Genomic DNA, 24,030 nt, shown 5'->3' with positions numbered 1-24,030 from the left:
CCTGACCACATACCGACGTGACCAGAATTCGAGCAGTGTTTTTCATTCGCTACCGCCGCCGTTGTTATCTCTCTAGATAATGCGCTACCGAGATAAATATTATTATTACTATTTTAGTATTATGTGCCTATATGTAGGTGCCGTAGACCGTAGTAACCGTACTCCGTAGTGCGTACGTGCAGTTTGTGTTCGTGGTTCGTCCGTGGTCTGTCTGCGAATCGTGATATTCATGCGTTTTTTACCCTATCGAGTCTGTGTGTCACCGTGTGTACTAACACTACGAACTACGAGTTCGCACTTCATCCGTGCGTACTTGTGTATACCCTTTTTTCTTCGTTTGCGTGTGTGTTTGTAAGAAATTTGGAAGTGAGTGAACTGATGGTTTTCCGTTTTTGATTAGTAATCATTAATCAGTCACAGTGTCATCAAAACATTTTGTCAGTCGCCAGATTTTTCGGTTAGTGTGAGTAATATTGACTGTGGTATTATCGCACGGTTCTACCCCTGCGTTTCCGTCATTACGACCTTAATGCGTTACCACGATCAACAATAGTGAACCTACGAAAATTATCACTAGTGACACGAAGCGATTGAATATAAATAAAAGACACAAAGTCTCATTGTTCATACCAATATGTAAAGTAGGTTGATCAGGACATAAACTAGTACTAGTCGAGACTGCCTCAAAGCTTTTTCAATAAATATTATGTAAATTTATTACAAACAGATATTGTTTTTATTTTAGAATATGTCTTAGTAATGGGACGAAATCGAAATAGAAGAGCCAACCACAGTGTTCAGAGTACCAATGTACCAATGTCCCAGCGCAGTGACTATGTCGATCTATGTCGCAACATTATACGCGACATGGATCTGTATGGAGTATGTGTACTAGATAATTTTCTGGGTTATCAACGGGGTATGACCGTACTAGATGAAGTTTTGAACTTATACAACATGGGAGTGTTTAAAGATGGTCAATTGGTTCGAAATAAAGCGAGTAATAATCTCAAAACAATACGAGGTGATCAGATCATTTGGGTTGATGGTCGAGAGGATAGTTGTAAACAAATTGGACAGCTTATAAGTGATGTTGATGCTGTAGTTATGGGGTCAAATAAAATGAATGACAATGGTAAACTTGGAAACTATACCATCAATGGCAGGACTAAAGTAAGTTAAGAAAAATAAACTGTATTAAAAAATGTATGTACAAAATAAAAATGTATTAATTTGGATCGGGTTTTACATGGAATGTATATTTTTGTTCTTGGTTTTTAATATTAATATTATCGTTATGTCATACAACTATTTAAGGAAATTAAAATTATCAAAATTTAAACATTAGTAAAGCTAAGTAGAATTAAATAAAAATGATTAGCTATGGTTATTATTATTATCACTTAATTTAATTAAGTAAACATGTTTATAAAAATAAATTTTAATGAAAACTATGACAATGATTATGGAATAAATGTTCTAAAATGGTTATGAATAATATGATGAATATTTAACAAATGATTTATTGGAAGATTTACATGTTCACTCTAGCATAGTACATAATATCCTACACGCCATAAACTTAATCATCAGAGATATTTTACTCTGATTTTCAAAAATATTGTCTTTTCAATTTCCTTTTGTGAATCAAGGTGAAGGCCACAGTGTTGGTTCACATAAAAAACTACCGTTTTTTTTAAACTTATCTAAAATAAATATTCATGTTTTTAAATATTTTTTATAATTTGTTTAAATACTCCAATATTTTTTTTAAAACTTAATGTTATGTTATTCTTTTATTAACCTTTCAAAGTAGTTCTTTGGTTTACTGTGTTTATTAAACAATAGTTATATTACTGAAGAATAAGAATTTTTTGTGTATCTTATTGCTTTTTCAAAATATTGATGATTCTTCTTTGTCATTCTAAATTTTTAGTTGAAATTGAACTAGCTACCCCGAACATTACTGGATTTCAAATAAACAAATACCTACACAAATCAAAAAATTAGTTATACTTGAATCTTATTTTATTTATTAATTTTTATACTAAATTAAATAGCATAAATTTATTTTAGGCTATGGTCGCTTGTTATCCAGGACATGGATCTCATTATGTCAAGCATGTTGATAATCCAAACAAAGATGGCCGATGTATTACTGCAATATATTATTTAAATAAAGACTGGGATATAAAAGTAAGCACTCAAGTAAAATATTGGTAGACATCCAAGATTTATATTTAGTCTGGTTTATGAAATTAATGTTCTAGTTATTTATCATTTTTTATGATTATAATATACATTAATAAAAATTAGCTCTTAATTGTTGGTGTAAATTACTTACATTTATTGTTGTGACTTGTGATTAAATAAAATAATCATATTACTAGTTGGCATAAATCAATTAATATGGTTTCATATTTCTCATTTATTATTATATTTTATTTTTTATAACATTTAATAGCATTTTTTACTGTATAATTGAGGTTATATACAACATAAATTAACTTACTAAGATTCTTTGTTCCTAAATGCAAAATAATTGGTTTTCAGAATTATTAGTTTTTGTAATAGTTTTTAAAATTATTTTATTTATGTTTAGGTGAAATTAGAGTGACATAATTTAATACTTTTAATAATATAAATCCTTATTTTCTATGATTTAATTATAGGTTTATTGAATTTTTTTGTATTGCAGGAAAATGGTGGCTTGCTAAGAATATTTCCGGAAGGTTGGAGTGACCAAGTGGCTGATATAGAACCATTATTTGATCGTATATTATTTTTTTGGTCTGACCGAAGAAATCCTCACGAAGTTCAACCAGCTTTTAAAACTAGGTAAAATTTGTATATAAATATCTTTTCTCCGAAGTGTAGAATAATCAATGTATGTGTGTTTATTTTGTTTAGGTATGCAATTACTCTTTGGTATTTTGATGGCAACGAGAAAGAAGAAGCTGGAAGAAGATTTCAAGATGCAAGTCAGTCTAATATCTGTTGTTACCAAAATGTTTGTTATTTATAATTTCTCAGAATAATGTATTATTTTAATGTTATATTTATATTTTTCAGGCGACTTAAACAGTATGCATGTTCCATAGTCTTGAAAATATCAGTAATATCTCATTGACTGGTAAATTGGACTCTTGAAATTCTGTACTGATCTTAAATAAGAATTTATATTAATCAAGGTGATTTGTACACAGATCAACTCAGTAATGGGGTTAATGTTTTCAATCTGTGATTTAGTTTATTGACCCAGTACAATTGATTCCTTAATATAATTCAATTAATTTTGAATTTTAAATAAATGGCTCAAACCATTTAACCTGTTTAGTAGAAATAAGTATAAAAAAAAAAAATACTTAGTATTTTATTTTTTTTTAATTTGTTGAAAAAAATTGTATATTATAAATAAAATATAATATAAAATAATGTGTTTTATAAATTTAAATATCACAACAAATATCAATATCATCATTTTTAAAAGCAATCTAATAAATTATTGTTATTAGTTCAACAAATATTTTGTTACCATTATGATGTAAAATTTAAAGTTGAAAATATGTTCTATTTATATAAATTTGCAGTGATTCATAATAATATGGTTTTATTTGTTAAAATGTTTAGGAGTATATTATAATTATATTTTTGAATATTGAAAAATATTTACTATTTAGTATTCAATATAATGTGTTAATTCATATATTTATTTATTAATTACTTTTTGTGATATCTTAAACAATTTTCTTTTCATTTACTGTTTTTCCTTAACTATGATGTTTAATGTTTATATAAATACACGAAATATATTATAATTATTTTTATTTCTACATATATAAAAAAAAATATATATTGACAACTTTTTCTATAATCCAGTCTTTTATTAAAAAATGTTATTGTGTTTGATTGCTTCATTTTAAATAGAAGTATTTATATTAATGTTTGAGCTAAACAATTGTATTAAAATGTTATAATGTACATAATATTCTCTTTTTGTGTGTATGTAAATAAAGGTTTTTGTATTTACAATTTCACAAAAATGTTTGTTCAAAATTATTGCTTGAGTTTATTGTGTTACATTGATTCATTTCAGTCCAATTCATTTGATTAGAATATATCTGTGGGTCAGTAGCATATTTAATTAATATGCACCACAGTATTAACCCAACCAATGAGAGAACTAATAAACAGCTACGTTTTGGCTCTTGAAATTGAAACATTTCTCTAAAGTCAGGAAATCCCATGTGATTACAAAATTTATGAGCTATAATTGGTCCTATAACATTCCCAGTGGATATGAATAGCAATGCTGAATATGCTCCAAATATTGTAGTGTACATGAACTGAAACACTATAGAATAGTAAATGTCAATAAATATCAAGTAATTATGAAATGATTATTTTCAAAACAAAACATTTTTATGAATGTATTATTAACATTACTTAAAATATTATATCTACACTTTGCCCAGTGAAATAATGGCAGATTTTGGGTATCCACATGCGATACCACACCTACATAGCATACATAGCTACAGTGGAATCAAATGTCAGAAAAACCAATTGTCAGTAGAGATGGTTAGGAGATAGTATATTTAATTAAAAGACTTTTCAAAATGGTTTTTATATAATCTAATGGTTGTATTCAATATAACATATAGTTATTATGTGAAATTTAACAATTGATAAGAACAAAATGTTTTTAAAAATTTAAAAATGTACCTGACATAATAAAAGCATCTAAACATGGTACACCAGCATGCATTCTTTCAATCCATTGATTAAAATGTGCTAAACAAGATACATAACGTGAGTAAAGATTAGGTAAGTAGTAATAATACTATAACAATTGCATTACCTGCTCCAAAAAATATAGGACAAATGAAAATAGTAGTCATTGGTTGGAAACATTGAAGTAATAGAGGTATAATACAAGCTCTAAAGGTAAATTCTTCAGATATTGGTGCTACCACATAATTTCTGAGCCAAATCAAATCTGTTAAGTTTGATTTTATACTTTCAATACCTAAGGATAATAAATTATTTAATAAATTGTGTTTAATATATTATTAATATTATGCTAGATAAGCTATTTAAAACTTACTAATGATGTTTTTTAATTGAATGTTTTTAAAACAAATTAAACATAATGAACCCAGAAACAATATACATGTTAAAAATAGTGAAGATGCAGCAGACATAAATATTCCATCCCATTTCAAACCCAACCAATACCAAATAGGTACCTAAAAAAATTTATTTAAAATTTTAAATAATAAAATAATTTTTTAATAGGTATATCTTACTTTAGTTTTGTCGTTAATGAAATACCATGTATATAATGGTGAAAATATTAACATGAATGATACACTAAGAAATCTTTTCTTTATAGTCAAAGGATGATCTCTTAGAACAAGAACAAAAAAGAATAATTAGTTATCAAATATGTATATAAAATTATAATATTACTTATTGAAATTAATAAATTAAAAAATTACCTAGAATGTTGTGAATTCCACACATATAAACTGGACACATAAATCACGGATAATAGAAGACTCTCCAGAATACATTTTATGTAAGAACATTGGTAGTTTAATTTGTCTTTGTTCATTGTAGGAACAAAATTTTAATCATATCATTTTGTTACTTATATTCCTGAATAATTTTAATGATAAGTGATAAACAAAAATTTTAAAATTTGTGTATTCTAAAATAATTTATTAATTTTCAAATGCCTATTTATTTATTTTAAAAAGTTGTAGTATAATATTAATAAGTAATATTACCTAATTATTAACTATAATATCAACATCTTATAATTTTTATGAAAATTTAATGTTTTCTGAAATTATGTCTTTTGTCTAGCAGGGAGTGTTACTGTATTTGTCAAATATTCAAATTCTTATTAGTTTAAATTATGAAATTAATCTGTAACCTAACAATTTAGTTTTAATAATTTAATGTTTTACACTCAAAAATGTTGTATTGATGGTTAGAATTTACATATTATTTTTAAACTAATAAGTATACATGCATTTGCAATACCTTTAAGGTTAATTATTATAATTATTTTAGAATAATTTAATTATAATAACTATAAATTATAAGTAAGTCTTTAAAATTTAAAGGAATATCATAATATATTTTGTTTTATAAAAAGAATTTCGATTCATTGAAAATACATATATAGTTATATTTCTTTTTTGCTGATATTTGGCACTTTAAATATTTTAATTAATAATTATAAAATATGTTTATGATGAAGTAATAAACTGCGAGTGTTGGATGAATAAAAATCTATTTAAATAAGCTATAAGTACTTCAATTGAAATAATATTTCATAGAATATATAAACATAATTACATAAACATAAGTTATTAAAAATATTGAACTTTAATTTTTGTTAATCCAAAATTTTTAAAGCAATTAGATTTATAAAATACGATGATGAGAAACATTTTAAAATAATAGGGAATTTAATTTAAATGGCAATCTAATATGCGATTATTTACCTTATATTTGAATTTTTAAAGCACTTAAATATTAATATAGAATACTGAATTATACATAATACATTATAGCGAATAGCATAAAATATATTACCTAATATGTACGAATTTAGAATTACAAATATTTATGAAAGTTTTATTGTGGCTACAAAATACAAACGAACAAAAAATATAATACGACAGTTGTTATCATTGATAGTTTATCAGTCGGTGACAAGTGTTATCAAATATGGTGCTTTTAATCGTAGAGTATTTTGAGTATAATAGAGTAATATTATTAAATTTATTCATAGACTCTGTTTTGGATTCAGTTGAGGGTCCAAATCCAAAATAAATACATCTATTAATATTTATTATTATTTAAAATTTAAGACCGTGGGCACTAATAGGTCATGATTTTTTTTTGGGATGAGCCGGATGAGGGGTGGTTCTTAAAATGAAATATACTTAGAGGTATTACAGAAAATTAAATTTTGAATTTGGAAGGACTTGGTAAAAATTCAGTATACTAATGTCGAGTTCCGTGAACAAATGAACAATCATTATTAAATAATTATCAATTTGTAAATGTAACCCGCCATAAGTCTCCTCCTTATAAGTGTGCCTTTGCGAATTTTAATAATAAATATATTGCAGCCAGCAATGAAAGTATAATAGTAGGTGCAATTATCAATTTTACAAGTAATCTCGTAGTTGCGCAATAATAATAGTTGATGTTATGAAAATATCGTATACTCGATGTGCATAACGTCATCGGTACTGAGTAAGAATATTCTAAGTAAAAGTAGACGGAAAAAAAAATCGTGTACAGTCTTAGTTACTAAGAGGCCTCGGTAGGGTGCGGGCGGTCGGGTCGAGTCCGGTGACCGAAATCGGACAAAAAAAACCTAGAAATCGCGTGTATAGAAACAAAAAAAAAAATAACTCAAGTCGTCGGCCCAACGGGCTACGACGGCGGCGGTGCCCCACACACCGAACGTCCCGTACGCCCGTCTGCGACGTGGGTACGTTCGTCTGTTCACCGTATAGTAGTAGTAGTTGTCCGGGGCCGTCACGTGACTGGTTCCGGGACGTGGTATTGGTTCGAGGGGCGCCGCCGCCGACTCGACTGTGTGCGGTGTGCGGTGCGATGCGTGCGACCGACCGCGTCTGTATTATTTTTATTTTTTCATTAATGGTCGTTGTCGTCGTCCGCCGTCGTCCGACGTCGTTAGCCGCCGCCGACAAAGAGCCGCGGGTGAGTGAGCCGCGCTCATGCGGACTCGCGGTACTCGGGCCGAGCGAGGGGTGGGTATAGTAGTATTTTGTGTAGTAATAATTTTGTAGTAGTAGTAGTAGTAGTAGTAGTAGTAGTAGTAGTAGTAGTAGTGGTAGTAGCAGGCAGCAGCAGTACCGATTCGGCGTTGGTGGTCAGTGAGGGGCGCGCGGGGAGACTTTGTGTGGCGCTACGGTGCGTGCGTGCGACAAACACGGGGAGAGAGAGAGAGAGAGAGAGAGAGAGAGAGAGGGAGAGAGAGTTGTAGAGCGTACGAGAGAGATAATCGGCGTGTGAGAGAGAGAGTGAGTAGACGTTTGCCGAGAGAGGAGAAAAAAAAATGCCCGTGCGACTTCACCGCCGCCGCCGTCGTTCATGACCAGCAGCAGCAGCTGCCTTGTGCCTTTCTTTTGTTTCGCCGCCGAACCGAACCGCGAGAGCGTGTGAGTGCGCCCGTGTGCTCGTTGGTGCATTCGTTGTGTGTGTGTCTGTGTGCGTGCGGGAGAACCGAGTTGTAGTGTTACACGGTGTGTATGTGCTGTATATGTGCGCGTGAGCTACAGAGTATAGTCTACAGTGACTGTGTGTGTGTGTGAGAGCGTCGTCGTCGTCGTCGTCGTCGTCGCCGCCGTCGTCGCCGCCGCCGTCGTCGCGTTCACGTATACACACGTACGCGACATAATAAAAAATTTCAATAAAAAATAATATACTTTAATATTATTGTTTATTTAAAGGAGTAGTAGGCTTAGAGCGGCCGACCGCAGAAACCAGTGTGAGCGTGTGTGCGTCTGACGTCTGTGTATTTATAAATAAAATTGTGTACGTGTGCGCGTGCGGTGTCCGTATGTATCCGTCGTAGGTATTCGCGTTCGCGTGCAATAATAATAATAATAATAATAATAATAATAATAGTAATAGTAATAGTAATAATAATAATAATAATAATAGTAATCAATCAATTTTGTGATAAATTTTTTACTCGTTATACCACCGTAGGTACACCTTAGTCGTTCCTTTTTATAGATCATTTCGTTGTCCGACCGTACGCGACGCGTTTTAAAAATTGTACGAAAAACGTCCTCGAAGAGAATGCCGAGCGCATCGTTCAGCTCTACCCGTTCTTATACTCGGAGGACGAGGAGAAAAGGCACCAACCGTCTGCCAATACCGTCTAGAACGTCGAATTCCGGTGAGTACCTTTGTGTTATATCGCTTCGCTGACAATTTCCCGTTTCTCCCCTCAGGCTAATTGGTAGGTGGAGGGGGTAAGGACCCTCGGAGGTGCCCCCATGGCACTGAGCAGTGTGCGACGGCCTAGCGAGAAGCGATTACTTTCAAGGTAAAATGTGTTTCGTGTGCGTGTGCGTACGACTTTCTGAATCGATAAATCGGGCCCCGTGAGGGACCTTCTGCGTTCTGCCGCTTTGGTACAGCACGGCAATGATAGTCTCGTATTGTTGGCCACAAGATTTTATTTTTTAATTTTGGAGGGGTGGTCGGTGTCCACCTTGATTGGTCTGTGGGGGGCGGGTAACCTGTATGACACTCGGTTGGGTGCTAGTACTGACGTCGTGGCATACAGGGGAAGAGGGGGAAGTTTAATAACCGACTGAGTAATGGGTAGTTGGAATTTGGACTTTCCGATCGCATTAGGGTGGTCTGTTGCCAATGCTTTTGTTCTGGTAAACGAACCTGCCATACCGATCGTTGGTGTTCGTTAGATAGTTTCAATGAATGTTTTGGAAATTTTGTTAGAGTCTAATACTCTTACATTTACTAGATTACTCGCTAGATTATCAGTTGTAAACCTTGTAATTATTTTAGGTAGGTCTCGTACAGAAATACCTTTATATTTCATCATTATTGTCTGTTACTGTTATCTTTTAAAAGTTTTACTATGTTTAGAAATTTAGATATTATAAAGATACATTATGTTAAAATTGTATGTTCTCTCTCTTTAAACATTTTATGCCATTTTGTTAGCTATACACTATATCAGTGGTTTTATAACTTTTATTATACATTGCACACTGTACACTGTCCTTTATTTTTAGATGAACAAAATTGTTTTGAATCAATTAATGAATTAATTTTTACCTAATTTATTTTCTTTTATCACAATTAAATGCAATTGGTAATTTATGAAAAAACTGTGGCACACTTAGTGGATACTTGAGGCCCACCAGTGTGCCATGATAGCCAGATTGCTAACTACTGCACTATCTATTAAATGTTCAAGTTCGAAACAGATGACTGCATTTTGTGAAATGCCATCCAGTTTTTTTCTAGATTAGTGTTAGATTATAGTAAACATACGGTGACGTTTTTTGTTAGACGATAAATTTACCATAGTTTGTAGTTGGTTTTCTGGCTTAGTTTTTGACCCATCACTAGTCATCAAAATTTGATTACCTATCTGTTTGGCTATTATTATTATTTTATTCCTTTGTTGTTTCTATCTGATTTTACTTAATCAATAATTAGTTAAGTAAATGATAAAGAGTAGGTACTTATTGTGTGCTTTAAAAATATCGATGTGATTCATTGATTTTAGTTTAACTATTACTACCTAATTATCTACCTATTAATAAAACAAGTTATTATAAAATATTAAAAAACTATTATCTTTTTCAAGTAGGTAGGTAGGTACTATTGTTAATTGTGTGGACCTTGTTTTAAATAATAACATTTTTATTTATAATCACACATTTACCTACCTATTATATTATTTCAAGGAAGTTCAATAAAGAAAAAGAAATCAGAGTTAAACCATTATAAATTACTTGTTCGTGGGCCAGGGCCTTGAAATATTAAATTAGTAATTTAAATCATTGAACCGTTGAATTAAATACTTGTATTTAATAAAAAATATTGGTACCTAGGTACTTGCTTATGAAACACTTACAATTAAAAGGTTTGGTTAATACCAATTTTTTTTAAATTGTCTTGTATAATGTTAACCAAAATTCTTTCCCTTGTTTTCTTATGTTGAATAAATTAATGTACTTTTCAATTTTAATCTTGTATTGGTTTGTTTAGCTCTGAATATATTCATTTAATTAAAAATATCTTTCATCTTATTAGCACAACACTTATTGTGTTTAGATACCTATTTTAAAATTTGGGTTCTCACATTTTTAGTTATTGAGAATTTAGTTCGGATTTGGGTACTAGAGATGATACTGCATTTCAATTATATATAACTTAATAATTACTTACCATAAAGAATTCAGGTATATATTTTTTTATTTTATCTTGCTTATATATAGTATATTGTATTTACCTAATATAATATTTATTATTATTATTATTGTTTAGGTGGAGTTGTTGAAGCTGGAGTAACATGTGAACCTTTAGTTGCTGCAAGTGGCAGCTATGCAACTCCAGGAGGTGCTAGCACTAGTACTAGCTTCCAACATGTGCCCCCTTATGATTTACGTGGCCGAAAATCACCTTTACACTTACATGATGCTAGTACAGCTGGATTTAATGCGACAGCACCAGTTCACCCAACTGCCACTCGCCCTACATCACCTACAGCATCAGCTACTGCATCAGTATTGCAGTCAGCTGCTACACCACCTTTATCTCAGCCTGCCCGAAAACGGCTTAGAAGAAATACTTCATGTACAATTACTAGCTCTGACAGTAAGTGATCGATTTATTTTAATTTAATCAATTCATAAATTTACAACATTTTATCATTATTTTCTGCTTTTTACATACATGTATCTATAGCTTGATATTGACTTAATAATATTTCATACTTCTGTAGATAAATTACTAGATAGGTACTCGTACAATATCGAGTATAATATGTTGTCTATCATGATTTAGTATATTATCTACAAATATATCAGCCAATATTTGTTCATTATACTTACCAATTATCATATTATACTTGGAAATACTTCATAGTTTTGTTATTAATATTAGACTTTTTATGACTAAAATCAAATTAGTCTTTCTGTATTTGTGTGTTGTATGATTACACTTACTTGATTATTTGCATTGACGTACAATTCAAAATGAATAGATGTATGTGTGTTCTTCATAAGAATATGTTTAAATTTTCATTTGTATATTGATAGGTAGCATTATTGTTAGCATATTGATTCTAAATAAAACTATGGTAGATGGCATATTGTATTATTATTTATTACTGTTAATTTTATACATTTAGATTTTATTTTTTTTAGAAACTATTAAGTACAATTGTATCATTATATAAACACTGTACACTTAGTATAAGTTTGAAGAAGTATCTAATTTTTCAATTTCCTAAATAAGTAGTATAGAGAATGAAACATTGGTTATGTTCTTAAATTATTTCTTCAAAATTTAATATTTTAACACAAACTAAACACTGCATTAAACTTTAATGATATGAATAATATACCTATTATTTTCTCAATATTTGTAAAGTATATTTATTACCTATACAAAAAAAAAATAAAATATAAATTTCATGTGGTATTAGAGTTGGATTTTGTAGGTAGGCATTTTGTTATTTTTTTTTAGTCTAGGTATATGCAACAATATTAGCTATAAATTCAATTTCTGAAATGTAAAATAGTTACTCACTTAAAATTAAACTTGATTGTTATATATAAATATTAAATATTTATTTATATAAATTATTAATTATTAATTATTTATTTTTATTATAATCTTGAATTATTTTTGTAACATTTTAAATAAGTTAATGAAGTAAAGAATATAAAATTAAAAAACAATAATATTAAACTTTGTGTAGACTGGACATTTAGAGAAACATGTTTAAACCACTAAAATGATTATTAAAAATTAAAATACCTAACTGTACTATATCTGTATGGTAGTCATAAAGTCCATGTTAAAAATGTCCAAGTAAATATGATTATTTTTGTGGTAAATTTATCTGGCCATGCTAAGCATGCACTTGTTTGCTTAAGAATATAAATATAATCAGTGAAAATGCAAAATTTATTTTGTCATCAAAAATATATTACATATTTAAAAACATCATAATAAATAACAACATTTTCATCTATTTCTGTTATACTTATCTGTGTTTATCTTGATCATATATTTATTGTCAGACCATGCAATAGCCGTGTAGCAAGCTCTACGTTTAATTATAAATTAAATAGAACTATTATACATTTGATAAATGAGTATGCACTTACTTGGTGTCAGCATTCACCACTGGTTCATTTATAAAATTGGCCAAAGGAAACTTAATTAAAAACTGTGTATAGGAAATAATAATATGCTCAAATACAAGATATCCATTACTTACTTGAAATGGTTTTTTTTACAAATATTTTTAATTTCTTCATAGAAATATTCAAATATTTCAATTTATTTATTTATACCACAAATCTATTTACATTGTTATTGACTTAATAAATGCAGTAGAAACTTAAAAAATACATTTATACTTTGTTAATGCCTCTATTACATAAATATCTATATAGTATTATAATAAAATAAATGCAAGGTTTTTAGCAGTTTTTTTTGTTAAGTCATAAAAAAAAGAAATCAATATAAAATATTAAAATAAATATACCTAATAAGTAATAAATATTACTAAGAAAATATAATAGCTTACTTTCATTTCAGCTGTACATTTTGTTAAAGAAACTTCCTCTGAGTCAACTAGATGATAATGATCTTTTACTAATTCTTGGCTTAAAACAATATTAACTACATTAGTTTTTAAACTGATCCACAATTAAATAAAACACACTCTATTCCAGCGTTTCTCAAACTTTTTCTCTGCCAAATTTCTTAGAGATAGTAAAAATGATTGCGAACCCCCTTAATAAAAATAATTTTTTTTATATATTATAATACTATATAGTAGCGGTTCCCAATCTTTTTAGTTGTGTGGACCACCAATTTTATAAAAAAAATCTTTGAGGCCCACTAAATAGCACATCTATATACATATTTATTTACATATTATTATATATCATATATATTTTATATTATATGGTTCATGGCCTAGTACAATGCTGTTGGAGCCAGCCCATGGGTTCATGGGTTAGGAACCACTGCTATATTATAGTATATAGCAGGGGTGGCCAGCGAGAAGAGATTCGTGAGCCATCAAATATATTAATAATTATAGAAGAGCCAAAATGTAAAAATTAAAAATATTTAGTAGATTACTATATTGCGAGCCGCAGTTTGGCCACCCCTGGTATATAGTATTTTCAATTTACGTTTGCGGATCCCCTCTGGTATACGTGCGGACCACAGTTTAGAAAACACTACTCTATTCAACGCTAATAAATTTTAAATTTTAAATTATATTGAATTTTATAGAATATGTAATATTTGAGACATATCTAATATAATTTATATTTTTGTTTGACACTTTAGTCATAGCAGCCATGTTTTCAAACTTTAAAAAAATCTATTTAAAATATAATATTCTAAATTGTTATAGGTACATTAATTTTTTTATTTTTTTCCATTAGAAATATTTTTATTTTTTTTATATAGACATATTTACTTAGACATTATTACCATAATAATTATTTGCAAACATTATTTAGACATGTATGTATGTATCTATATTTACTTTATTTGTTTAAGGTATTAATATTTCCTTGAATAGGATTATTATTATAAGTAAAAGTTATGACTAAAATTACATTTTTTAACTTAAATGATAACAATTTTATGTAAAATACAAACAAGAATACAATTGTACTCTTATGTTTTTATTATAATATGATGCTGATAGATTTGATTTTCATTTTCACTATAGATATTGGTTTTGAAGTAAATCAAATACTACTGATACCAATCCCTAATTAATTGCGTGTACCTAATATTCTTTGAATAATTAACAGTTATAAATTATTTATTTTATCATACCTATTAAAATGTATTTCTCTTCCTTCTTTTCACATAGTTTTTCCTTTTTCTTGAGTGATAATTTTTCATTAAATTGGTTAAATATCTTTTAAATTTGTTTAAAAAGCAAAACAAAACAAATAAGATATAAATTGCTGTGCTCTATGTGAAGTAGGGTGTTCTGATATACAGTAGTTAATAAACAAATTTAACTATCTGTTTTATTTATATAAATTAGGCTTGAAATTGGAGAGAGTCCAAAGTAAGGTTTTAATTATTTGCTCCTATAAAATAAATTACTCAAGATATTTCCATGATTGAAACCCACTTGCTTTTTTTATTTTTCTAGGTACAATATGTACACAATAATATTTATTTTATTATTAATACATACTATTATACATCTACTTATTTTACTTTTAGGTTTTTTTATTACTACAAATTTAAAAAAAAATTGCTTTTAATTATTTTAAAATTTATATTTTTAATGATTTTTAAATATAGTCCTAGTATAAAGTTCTTATAAATTATGATATACTTATATGCTCCCTGCATATAAGTATACATTTACAATTCAATTTTAGTACATTTCCATAATAAACTATTTATAAGTATTTATATGTAAAAATAAATTAAAATATCAAAATGTATTTGAATGTTTCAGATTCAAATTCAGCCGCCCATTATTTACAATGTGAACTGCCAGATGAAGTCATGTTAACAATATTCAGTTATTTATATGAACAAGATCTATGTAGAATAGCTCAAGTTTGTAAACGATTTCAAGCAATAGCTAATGATAATAATCTATGGAAAAGATTGTATCAAAGTGTATTCGAGTATGATACACCACTATTTCATACAGAAAATTGTCGTTTCGATTTTATTCCATTTGAAGAAAGTGAACACCACAATCCATGGAAAGAAAGTTTTAGGCAACTAAAAAAACGTTGTTTACATGTACGGCCACATTATAATGGTACTGCTAAAGATCCAGTTAGGAAAATGCCACATTTTGAAACAATTCAAGCTAGTTTAGATTATGCAGATGAGCATTTAAATGGAGGAGCAAAAATATTTTTACATCCTGGTACTTATCGAGGAGAATTTTTGGTGATAGATTCAGATGTAACATTAATTGGAGCTGCTCCTGGTGTAGTTGCTGATGCAGTAATTCTTGAAAGAGATTCTGAATCAACTGTTATGTTTGTTGAGGGTGCCAAAAGTGCCTATTTGGGACATGTCACATTAAAATTTACTCCCAATGTTACTTCAACTGTACCACATCATAAACATTTTTGTTTGGAAGTTGGCGAAAACTGTTCACCTACAATCGATCATTGTATTATAAGAAGCTCATCAGTTGTAGGAGCTGCTGTATGTGTAAGTGGAGCTGGTGCAAATCCTAGGATTCACCATTGTGATGTTAGCGACTGTGAAAATGTTGGCATATATGTTACTGATCATGCTCAAGGAACATTTGAAGACAACGAAATTTGTAGAAATGCTTTAGCTGGTGTTTGGGTTAAAAATCATGCAAATCCAGTGATGCGTCGCAACCATATACATCATGGAAGAGATGTGGGCATATTTACATTTGATAATGGATTGGTAATTATTAATTTTAAAAATAAATCATTCTTATAGTTTGCAATTGTTACAATTTCTTCTTTCTGTTTAGGGTTTTTTCGAAGCCAATGATATTCATAATAACCGCATTGCGGGTTTTGAAGTTAAAGCTGGAGCTAATCCATCTGTTGTACAATGCGAGATTCATCATGGGCAGACAGGCGGCATCTATGTTCATGAAAATGGTCTTGGCCAGTTTATAGATAACAGAATTCATAGTAACAATTTTGCTGGTGTTTGGATCACTTCAAACAGCAATCCAACAATACGGCGCAATGATATATATAATGGACACCAAGGTGGAGTTTATATATTTGGTGAAGGCAGAGGTCTTATTGAACATAACAATATATATGGTTAGTACAAATATAATAAATTTCATGATATAAAATATATAAATATATAAATATTTATTTTATCAGGAAATGCATTAGCTGGTATTCAAATTCGCACAAATAGTGATCCTATTGTTAGGCATAACAAAATTCATCATGGTCAACATGGTGGAATATACGTACATGAGAAAGGTGCAGGACTTGTTGAAGAAAATGAAGTATATGCAAATACATTAGCTGGTGTTTGGATCACTACTGGTAGTACTCCAGTTTTGCGCCGCAACCGAATACATTCTGGTAAACAAGTGGGTGTATATTTCTATGATAATGGACATGGAAAACTTGAAGACAACGATATTTTTAATCACTTATATTCTGGTGTTCAAATAAGGTGAGTAGTATTTTTTTCATGTAAAAACATTAAATATCAAAAAAATCTGTTGCTGTATTCTGAAGTGATATAGAGTTAGGCTACTTTTTCGCTTAACTATTTTAAATTGTACTTGAAACATTGTACACTTTAAAAATATAACACATTTAAATAGTATTACTGATCTTTCTTCTAAAGCTAATGACATCATAATATTTGATGTCTGTTAATTGATGTGGATCACTTATTAAAACAACCATTTTTCTAATTTTTCATTTTTATATAAATACTTAAAATTAGGATTATAAATTATAAGGTAAAAGTTTATCTAATATCTGGTGATTTAAGTAGGTTTTTAAAATTATTTATTATATTAAAAAAGTATAAATAACATATTAGTAGTTAAGATAAATTATTTATCAATTATGACTATTTATAAAAATTATTGATTATTGAAAAACATTTACTGTTTAACTTACCAAAATAAATGTTATATAAAACAGTAGAAATGAAAAATGCAAAAAGTTTTTGTGTTAAATTCATATTTTTTATCTTGCATATTAAATATTAGATTGTGATAAATTCTGTTAAATTGAGATTATTTTAAAATATAAAATAGGTATATTTTAATTTTTTGATACATTTAGTGTTTTGTTAATCGTATTTAATTAGTACTCAATTTGTAAATTAATAATTTGTTTATTTTTTTTAGAACTGGTAGTAATCCTATAATTAAAGGTAATAAAATCTGGGGTGGTCAAAATGGTGGAGTTTTAGTCTACAATGGTGGATTAGGAGTTTTGGAACAAAATGAAATATTTGATAATGCAATGGCTGGTGTATGGATAAAAACAGACTCGAACCCAACGCTAAAACGAAATAAGATCTATGATGGTAGAGATGGTGGAATTTGTATATTTAATGGTGGAAAAGGTAAAATATTTGTTATTTTATATTTATGTAAAATTTTTAAAAACAATTGTGTTAATATTTGCCAATTTTATTATATTAAATTAATATCTTCCTTACTATGTTCACTGTACTAAATGGCATCAATTAACATAATTTGCATATTTTCCCAATAATTGGTGTCATCTACCTTATTGAATGTTAAACCTTGTTAAATGCACCACAATTTGTTAGATATTACAATTAAACTATTGTTTTTTTTTTTTTGTTTGTGTCCTACAAATATTTTTCATACGTATGTGCAAATCGTTTATTAATTAAATTTTTAGTTTTTAAGATTTTCCTTTTTTAAAACTCAATTTTTCAGTATCAACAAATTAATCAAATATGATATGTAGCTAATGTGTTAAATTTATTAAAGGACATCATTACACAATGAAAAATGTTTTGGTATAAATGATAATTCAACGAGATAATGAGAGTCGATGAATAGCCGTTTGACGTCATAGAGCCAATAACTGAGTCGCCGCCACTTATGTTTGACGTTTAAAATAGTTTTATTTAGTCAATGATTTTAATATCTTAAAACAGTATTTTAGAATTTTTTTTTTCATAATCCTAAGTTTATAGTTTATGGTGTGATTTAAAATTGTATGTATCTTGTTATTGCATAGGTACTTATAAATTATAATTTAGTAAAATAAATGAATTGGCGACCTGGATCGTATTGCCGTATAAACCAAATTTACGATATTAGTTTTATCTACTATGAAAAAATTAAAAAGCATGTTAAAATTATAATCATACCAGTGACATAAACACAAAAAAACAATTAAAAAAAATTTAAAAATATTATATGTAACAATTGAAATTGTGGCATTAATCTTGACACTTTTGTACGTAAAACATATGTTGCTGTTCTGACTTTTGCTCTATGACGTGATGATGCTCTATCACGCATATTTTCAAACGCCTGTATCTCATTGAATGATTTATAACTAATAAAATACTAATAATGATTAGTATTTAAAAGTGAGAACCACATCATATTTCTTAGACAATGACATAGTTTAAATCTAAACAAACTTGTTGTTAGTGTTGTAATGTCCTTTAATTTAAAGCACAGATTAAAATAGGAAGTTCTGGAAATCAGAATTTATTTGTTTTTCTAGAATTAAATTATTGAACAGTAGTACATATTACTATAGTTAAATAACAAAATACAGTGAGTGGTTGCTCCCATACTCATAGACATAGAATGGCAGGGGGGGCTTAGGGGGGCTACAGTCCTACAATTCTGTTTAGCCCCCTGTTTAAAAATGTATTATTTTATACGTCCATGTAAGAGAACTAAAAAAGGCTATAGACCCGCCCCCCATATAAATTCACCATGCTAGAGCTAGGCCCATATTGCAGACTTCACTCAGCCTATTTTACTAGTTCTGATTTTAGTGTAACTTTCTGTCTCAGCATGTTATAACATATTTTAGATCAGCGGTTCTCAAAATTTTTTTTTCGCGGAGCCCTTGAGATGCTAAAAAAAATGTACAGAGCCCCAAAAACTTGAAATACCAATTTTACGACTTATAAAAAAATATGGATCAATAAATTGCTAATATTCAAACGTTTTACAATATAAATGTAACTTGTAACAATTTAATGAATAATAATATATGTATTTAATTTAGATGTGCCCGCGGAGCCCCTAGATTAGTTTTGCAGAACCCTAGGACTCCGCGGAGCACAGTTTGAGAACCGTTGTTTGAGGTTATATGATTGTTTATTGGAGTAAACATAGTTGACTTGGTGTTGACCAAATCACGGTGTTGGATACATGTGGTACAGCGTTATAGTTATTTTTCAATTTCAAATTTTTGTTTCACTTACTTTTTTCTTATAGTAGCATTTTCTGCATTCAACTATTTATATTTTACAAAATTAATTATTTTAAAAATGTATTTGAATTGATAAAAATGATTTAATAACTAATTACTTGAAAAATTCATTTAGAAGTTGGAACATAGTTACTGCCAGTTTTAGTAGGTTATAGCTATGTTAATTAAATATAATCATAACTGGTGATACAATGTTTTTGATGCAAGTTTAGCATTTTATTTAATATTTATTGTATTTTTTTCCCATGTATAATTTGTATTAATCTTTTTTGTCTATTTTAACTGCCTATCCATCAACTGGTTAGTTTACAGTCATTCTTCTCTCTGTCTGTGATTAAAGTATTTTGAACCAACAATCCAATAGTTACTAATACCAATATTCTATATTTTTATTATAATACTTGTATATAAAAAATAATATTATTAAATATAATTTTATTTTTTATACAAAATTATACCAAACATTCAATCTCACAATGTCTTTTTATTATGTTATAAAAACCTCCATTAATATATTTCCGTTATATATTATGTTTCTAGGTAATTTAGAAGAAAATGAAATATTTAGAAATGCTCAAGCTGGTGTTTTAATTTCAACTCAAAGTCATCCCACATTGAGACGCAATAGAATTTTTGATGGCTTAGCTGCTGGCGTTGAAATCACCAACAACGCAACAGCCACTTTAGATAGTAATCAAATATTTAATAATCGTTTTGGTGGGCTTTGTTTAGCCAGTGGTGTACAACCTGTTGTTAGATGTAAGTGGTTTATTTGTGAGTTATAATTTGATTTTTGAAGAATTGTTATTAATTATTGTATATTTATAGGCAATAAAATTTATAGTAACCAAGATGCTGTAGAAAAGGCTGTATGTAATGGTCAATGTTTGTATAAAATATCTTCATACACTTCATTTCCAATGCATGATTTTTACCGTTGTCAGACTTGCAACACGACTGATAGAAATGCAATTTGTGTAAATTGTATAAAAACATGTCATGCTGGACATGATGTTGAATTCATAAGGCATGATAGGTATGTTAAGTATACAATATAATATAATATGATTATATTTCATAAAAAATATTTTATTTGGGTTATTTATATTTTCAATTCAGAATAAGGGGTTACAAATCTTTTAAACAATCACATTGTATTTTTATAATATGTAATCTTTTAGGACATAATCATAATAAAATTTAATTTAATAACTATAAAACTTTTGTATTAAAGATTTTTCTGTGATTGTGGAGCTGGCACATTAAATAACCAATGTCAGTTACAAGGCGAGCCAACACAGGACACAGATACACTGTATGACTCAGCTGCACCTATTGAATCACATACTTTAATGGTGAATTAAAAAGTAAAGAAGACATTTTAAGTACTTTAAAAATTAAGTAAAACAAAATGTATATATCATATTAGGATTTTTTAATTGTTAGTGAATAATACTTGATGGTAAATGAACCAATTAACAAACCTATTACATGGTTTATTATGTAACCTAAGTATAAATTTATTCATTCCTTTTGTTCTTCTACTTAACATAAAAACTTTTCGTTTTAAAACATAATAAAACGTACAACCTAATATATTGTCCAAGTTATTATTATTAGCTCATTGTGTATTATTTTGGATAAATATTTTTGACTGCATAATAATGTGATTTATCATTTCATGTTAATAATAATAAGCCATTCAAATTTAAACAAAACAATTGGTTGGCTCACCTCATTCTTGCTAGGTAATTTTTTTTTATATACTTAAATCAGATTATCAGATTACCTAAACATTATTTACCATTAGGCTTAAAACTAATTTATGGTATTACTCTATCAAGTCTGTTAATAAATTAACAAAATTAAGATTAAATTGTATTTTTTTTTTCGTATTATAATTATTAATTATGATGTATAATATAATAAATATATATATTATATACCGATTTAATTTATTTAATGTAATTAATATTAGAGTGTGTACTTTTTATAAATTGTGCAATATATTTATTGAATATATATATATATTTTTTTTTCATATAAATTATCAGTTTTTTTTTTTTTTTTTGTATCATTCTAGACAATTATTGTATATTACTAAGGCCGTTTTGTGTATAAATTATTTCCATGTAACATCTAAGCTTTAATTACTATGGTAATAGAATATACTACGTCTATATTGTTTATGAATAATTTTAGGAACATTTAAAACTCGACATCAAAAATAAATTTGTAAATAGAGTTAAAAATAATTTAAAATATTTGTATTTGTTAATTTGTATTCGTTTTTTTTTTTTTTGTAGACCTAATGTACATGTTTTCAAAATAACATCAAAAAAATGTTGATTTCACAATTTTTTTTTTATATATTTATATATAAATATATAATAAGATATATTAATATATATTTATACTTGACATACACATAAATAAACAGCACTTGATGAAAAAAAGAAAGAAAAAACGTTACCATACTCTTTAACAATTTTTACTGTCTTTCCATTGCTCAAAACAAACAAATAATAATAATAAAAAAAAAAATGTTAGAAATTATAAAGCACTTGATGATTATTATCATCATTAAATAAAATCACAGGTCCGTGTGCAATTTTTCTTAGTGTTTAGATTTGTTATTTACGTGTTTGCTTGACCTTTTATTGTAATGCATTTATTTAACAAAAATGTGTAAATAATTTTTTTAAATTCAATTTGTTTTTCTTTTTTTTATGCTGTGTTGTGCCATAAAATAATATTTTGTACAGTAAAACAATCCAAACTCTCAAGACAGTTTTTTTTTAAACATTTTTAATTTGCTGTTTTTATTTTCATAATTATTTAATATTTTTTCTATACTTCAAATGTATTTAAGGTTGTGATTTAATTTCATTTTAACATAATATTATGATGATTAATAAAACTAGTAAAATACTTTATTTTTTGATCTTAATTGACTGTTGTATCACACTTTTCCTTATAATACTTACGCACAGTATGTGGTACTCCTGTGCTTAGTTATAAAACACCAGTATCCCTAGCTAGGAATTAGTTTTCTAATATAATGAAGCTATATTAACTTTTATTGCAAATTACAAGGATGTTCCTTTCAATGTTGTAGATTAGTGTGACCACCTTAATATCTAGTACTCTTCAAAATGATTTTTTGACTTAATATTATGTAACCAAATTTATTCCAAGACTAAAGATTCGTGATTTAATGCCTTGAATCCCAAAAAAAATTTTGGTAAGCTTGACGATTACCATTGTGATCGTCACACATGTACCCAATTGAGTAATTGAGTAACTAAAATAATTTGAAATTCATTTTAAATTGAATGTTATATGCTGGTATTTCATTTTATCTTATAGGATGTTATGATCCATGTTATTTGTTTGCTTTAGCATAATTTTGCATTTTATAAGATTTCACACAGATTTAGAGATCAATGAAATTGTTTGATGACGAAGCGCCTGTGAACATACATTCATATTTTACTAGTCCCAACAGAGTTGTTTATCTTATTTCTTCTACTTACTCTCGAAACGAAAAAATACAGTTTAGCTGTTTAGATATAGTCATGCTACCTCATTGGTGCAATACCCGGAAAATAAAAATAAATAAATGAAAGTCTACTACCTATCTGCATATCACATTCACCCTTAGACTAAGATTATAAACATTATAGTTTCATCATTATTACTTTTTAGTAACTGTTCTTGATTTTTGGTCTATTCTAAATGTCATAAATCATAATTATGCTATTTGTCATAGGGCTACCTAGCCTACCTATTGTAAATTATATTTATTATTATACAAGATACAACTCGAATATTACGGTATGTGTTACTAATCATTTTTTGTTATATTTCATTCATTGGTTTTATCATAAGGATAAGGTCATTATTTTTGTTGAGCAAAAAGGGTTAATTGATATATTATACTTTTTACTTTGAAGCATGATGAAGAGATACCATCTCGTCAAAACCATTTTATAGTGTGGCTAGGCCCATAGGAACCTTAACCACAACCAGACCCAGTACCGATATATGTTGATAGAGCATTTTTCGTTTTATTACGATTCCAAATATATTTACATAGGTATTTTATAGACAAGTTTAGATAATAATAATTGATTCATTAACTATTACTGTTAAGTATACTGCCTACTTTGCATCTTTCTTTCGTCCAAGTGAACAAAATATATGTGTGGTAGACAGTGGCTAGTGCTTTATTTCCGTTTAAGTTATAATTATTTTTGGGTACTATTTAAAT

General features: G+C 28.1%; 3 protein-coding genes across 7 annotated transcripts; 2 read left to right on the top strand and 1 right to left on the bottom strand.

Moving 5' to 3' along the window:
- The first annotated feature begins 117 nt into the window (after window positions 1–117).
- On the top strand, window positions 118–3,821 carry LOC114130704 (egl nine homolog 1). 3 transcript variants are annotated; one of them, XM_050198992.1, is made up of 6 exons: window positions 118–641; window positions 728–1,173; window positions 2,077–2,196; window positions 2,699–2,838; window positions 2,911–3,010; window positions 3,073–3,821. In XM_050198992.1, exons 2-6 carry the CDS (start codon window positions 760–762, stop codon window positions 3,079–3,081), a joined length of 783 nt encoding a protein of 260 aa, XP_050054949.1. In that variant the 5' UTR covers window positions 118–641; window positions 728–759; the 3' UTR covers window positions 3,082–3,821. The 3 variants fall into 3 exon arrangements, with proteins under 3 accessions (XP_050054949.1, XP_027851535.1, XP_027851534.1); XM_027995734.2 differs by having other exon boundaries at window positions 119–641; window positions 746–1,173; window positions 2,911–2,981; XM_027995733.2 differs by having other exon boundaries at window positions 119–641; window positions 746–1,173.
- Window positions 3,809–7,745, bottom strand: LOC114130722 (CAAX prenyl protease 2). 3 transcript variants are annotated; one of them, XM_027995761.2, is made up of 7 exons: window positions 6,519–6,843; window positions 5,502–5,661; window positions 5,310–5,409; window positions 5,108–5,249; window positions 4,862–5,029; window positions 4,726–4,794; window positions 3,809–4,354 (listed from the first exon to the last, which is right to left on the bottom strand). In XM_027995761.2, the coding sequence occupies exons 2-7, from the start codon at window positions 5,615–5,617 to the stop codon at window positions 4,035–4,037; spliced, it is 915 nt and encodes a 304-aa protein (XP_027851562.2). In that variant the 5' UTR covers window positions 5,618–5,661; window positions 6,519–6,843; the 3' UTR covers window positions 3,809–4,034. The 3 variants fall into 3 exon arrangements, with proteins under 3 accessions (XP_027851562.2, XP_027851561.2, XP_050054948.1); XM_027995760.2 differs by having other exon boundaries at window positions 6,610–6,842; XM_050198991.1 differs by lacking the exon at window positions 4,726–4,794 and having other exon boundaries at window positions 6,519–7,745.
- Window positions 7,746–7,905: 160 nt separating this feature from the next.
- LOC114130721 (F-box only protein 11) lies at window positions 7,906–22,693 on the top strand. The gene is made up of 9 exons (XM_027995759.2): window positions 7,906–8,959; window positions 11,089–11,418; window positions 15,284–16,230; window positions 16,301–16,604; window positions 16,671–16,974; window positions 17,666–17,886; window positions 20,298–20,516; window positions 20,586–20,793; window positions 20,992–22,693. The coding sequence occupies exons 1-9, from the start codon at window positions 8,860–8,862 to the stop codon at window positions 21,119–21,121; spliced, it is 2,763 nt and encodes a 920-aa protein (XP_027851560.1). The 5' UTR covers window positions 7,906–8,859; the 3' UTR covers window positions 21,122–22,693.
- The last annotated feature ends 1,337 nt before the right edge of the window (window positions 22,694–24,030 follow it).

The sequence above is a fragment of the Aphis gossypii genome, chromosome 2, assembly GCF_020184175.1.
Source record: "Aphis gossypii isolate Hap1 chromosome 2, ASM2018417v2, whole genome shotgun sequence".
NCBI classification, from domain to species: domain Eukaryota; kingdom Metazoa; phylum Arthropoda; class Insecta; order Hemiptera; family Aphididae; genus Aphis; species Aphis gossypii.
This window is presented reverse-complemented; position numbering and strand designations above follow the sequence as displayed.

What these genes read in the sequence shown, in the direction of transcription:
- LOC114130721 (XM_027995759.2), top strand. Translation starts at nt 8,860, where the DNA reads ATGCCGAGCGCATCGTTCAGCTCTACCCGTTCTTATACTCGGAGGACG. An exon ending in GTCTAGAACGTCGAATTCCG is followed by an intron (nt 8,960 to 11,088) that starts GTGAGTACCTTT and finishes ATTATTGTTTAG; the next exon opens with GTGGAGTTGTTGAAGCTGGA. An exon ending in TACAATTACTAGCTCTGACA is followed by an intron (nt 11,419 to 15,283) that starts GTAAGTGATCGA and finishes TGAATGTTTCAG; the next exon opens with ATTCAAATTCAGCCGCCCAT.
- LOC114130722 (XM_027995761.2), bottom strand. Translation starts at nt 5,617, where the DNA reads ATGAACAAAGACAAATTAAACTACCAATGTTCTTACATAAAATGTATT. An exon ending in TCCTATATTTTTTGGAGCAG is followed by an intron (nt 4,795 to 4,861) that starts GTAATGCAATTG and finishes TATCTTGTTTAG; the next exon opens with CACATTTTAATCAATGGATT. An exon ending in AGATGCTTTTATTATGTCAG is followed by an intron (nt 4,355 to 4,725) that starts GTACATTTTTAA and finishes ACTATTCTATAG; the next exon opens with TGTTTCAGTTCATGTACACT.
- LOC114130704 (XM_050198992.1), top strand. Translation starts at nt 760, where the DNA reads ATGGGACGAAATCGAAATAGAAGAGCCAACCACAGTGTTCAGAGTACC. An exon ending in CCATCAATGGCAGGACTAAA is followed by an intron (nt 1,174 to 2,076) that starts GTAAGTTAAGAA and finishes AATTTATTTTAG; the next exon opens with GCTATGGTCGCTTGTTATCC. An exon ending in ATAAAGACTGGGATATAAAA is followed by an intron (nt 2,197 to 2,698) that starts GTAAGCACTCAA and finishes TTTGTATTGCAG; the next exon opens with GAAAATGGTGGCTTGCTAAG.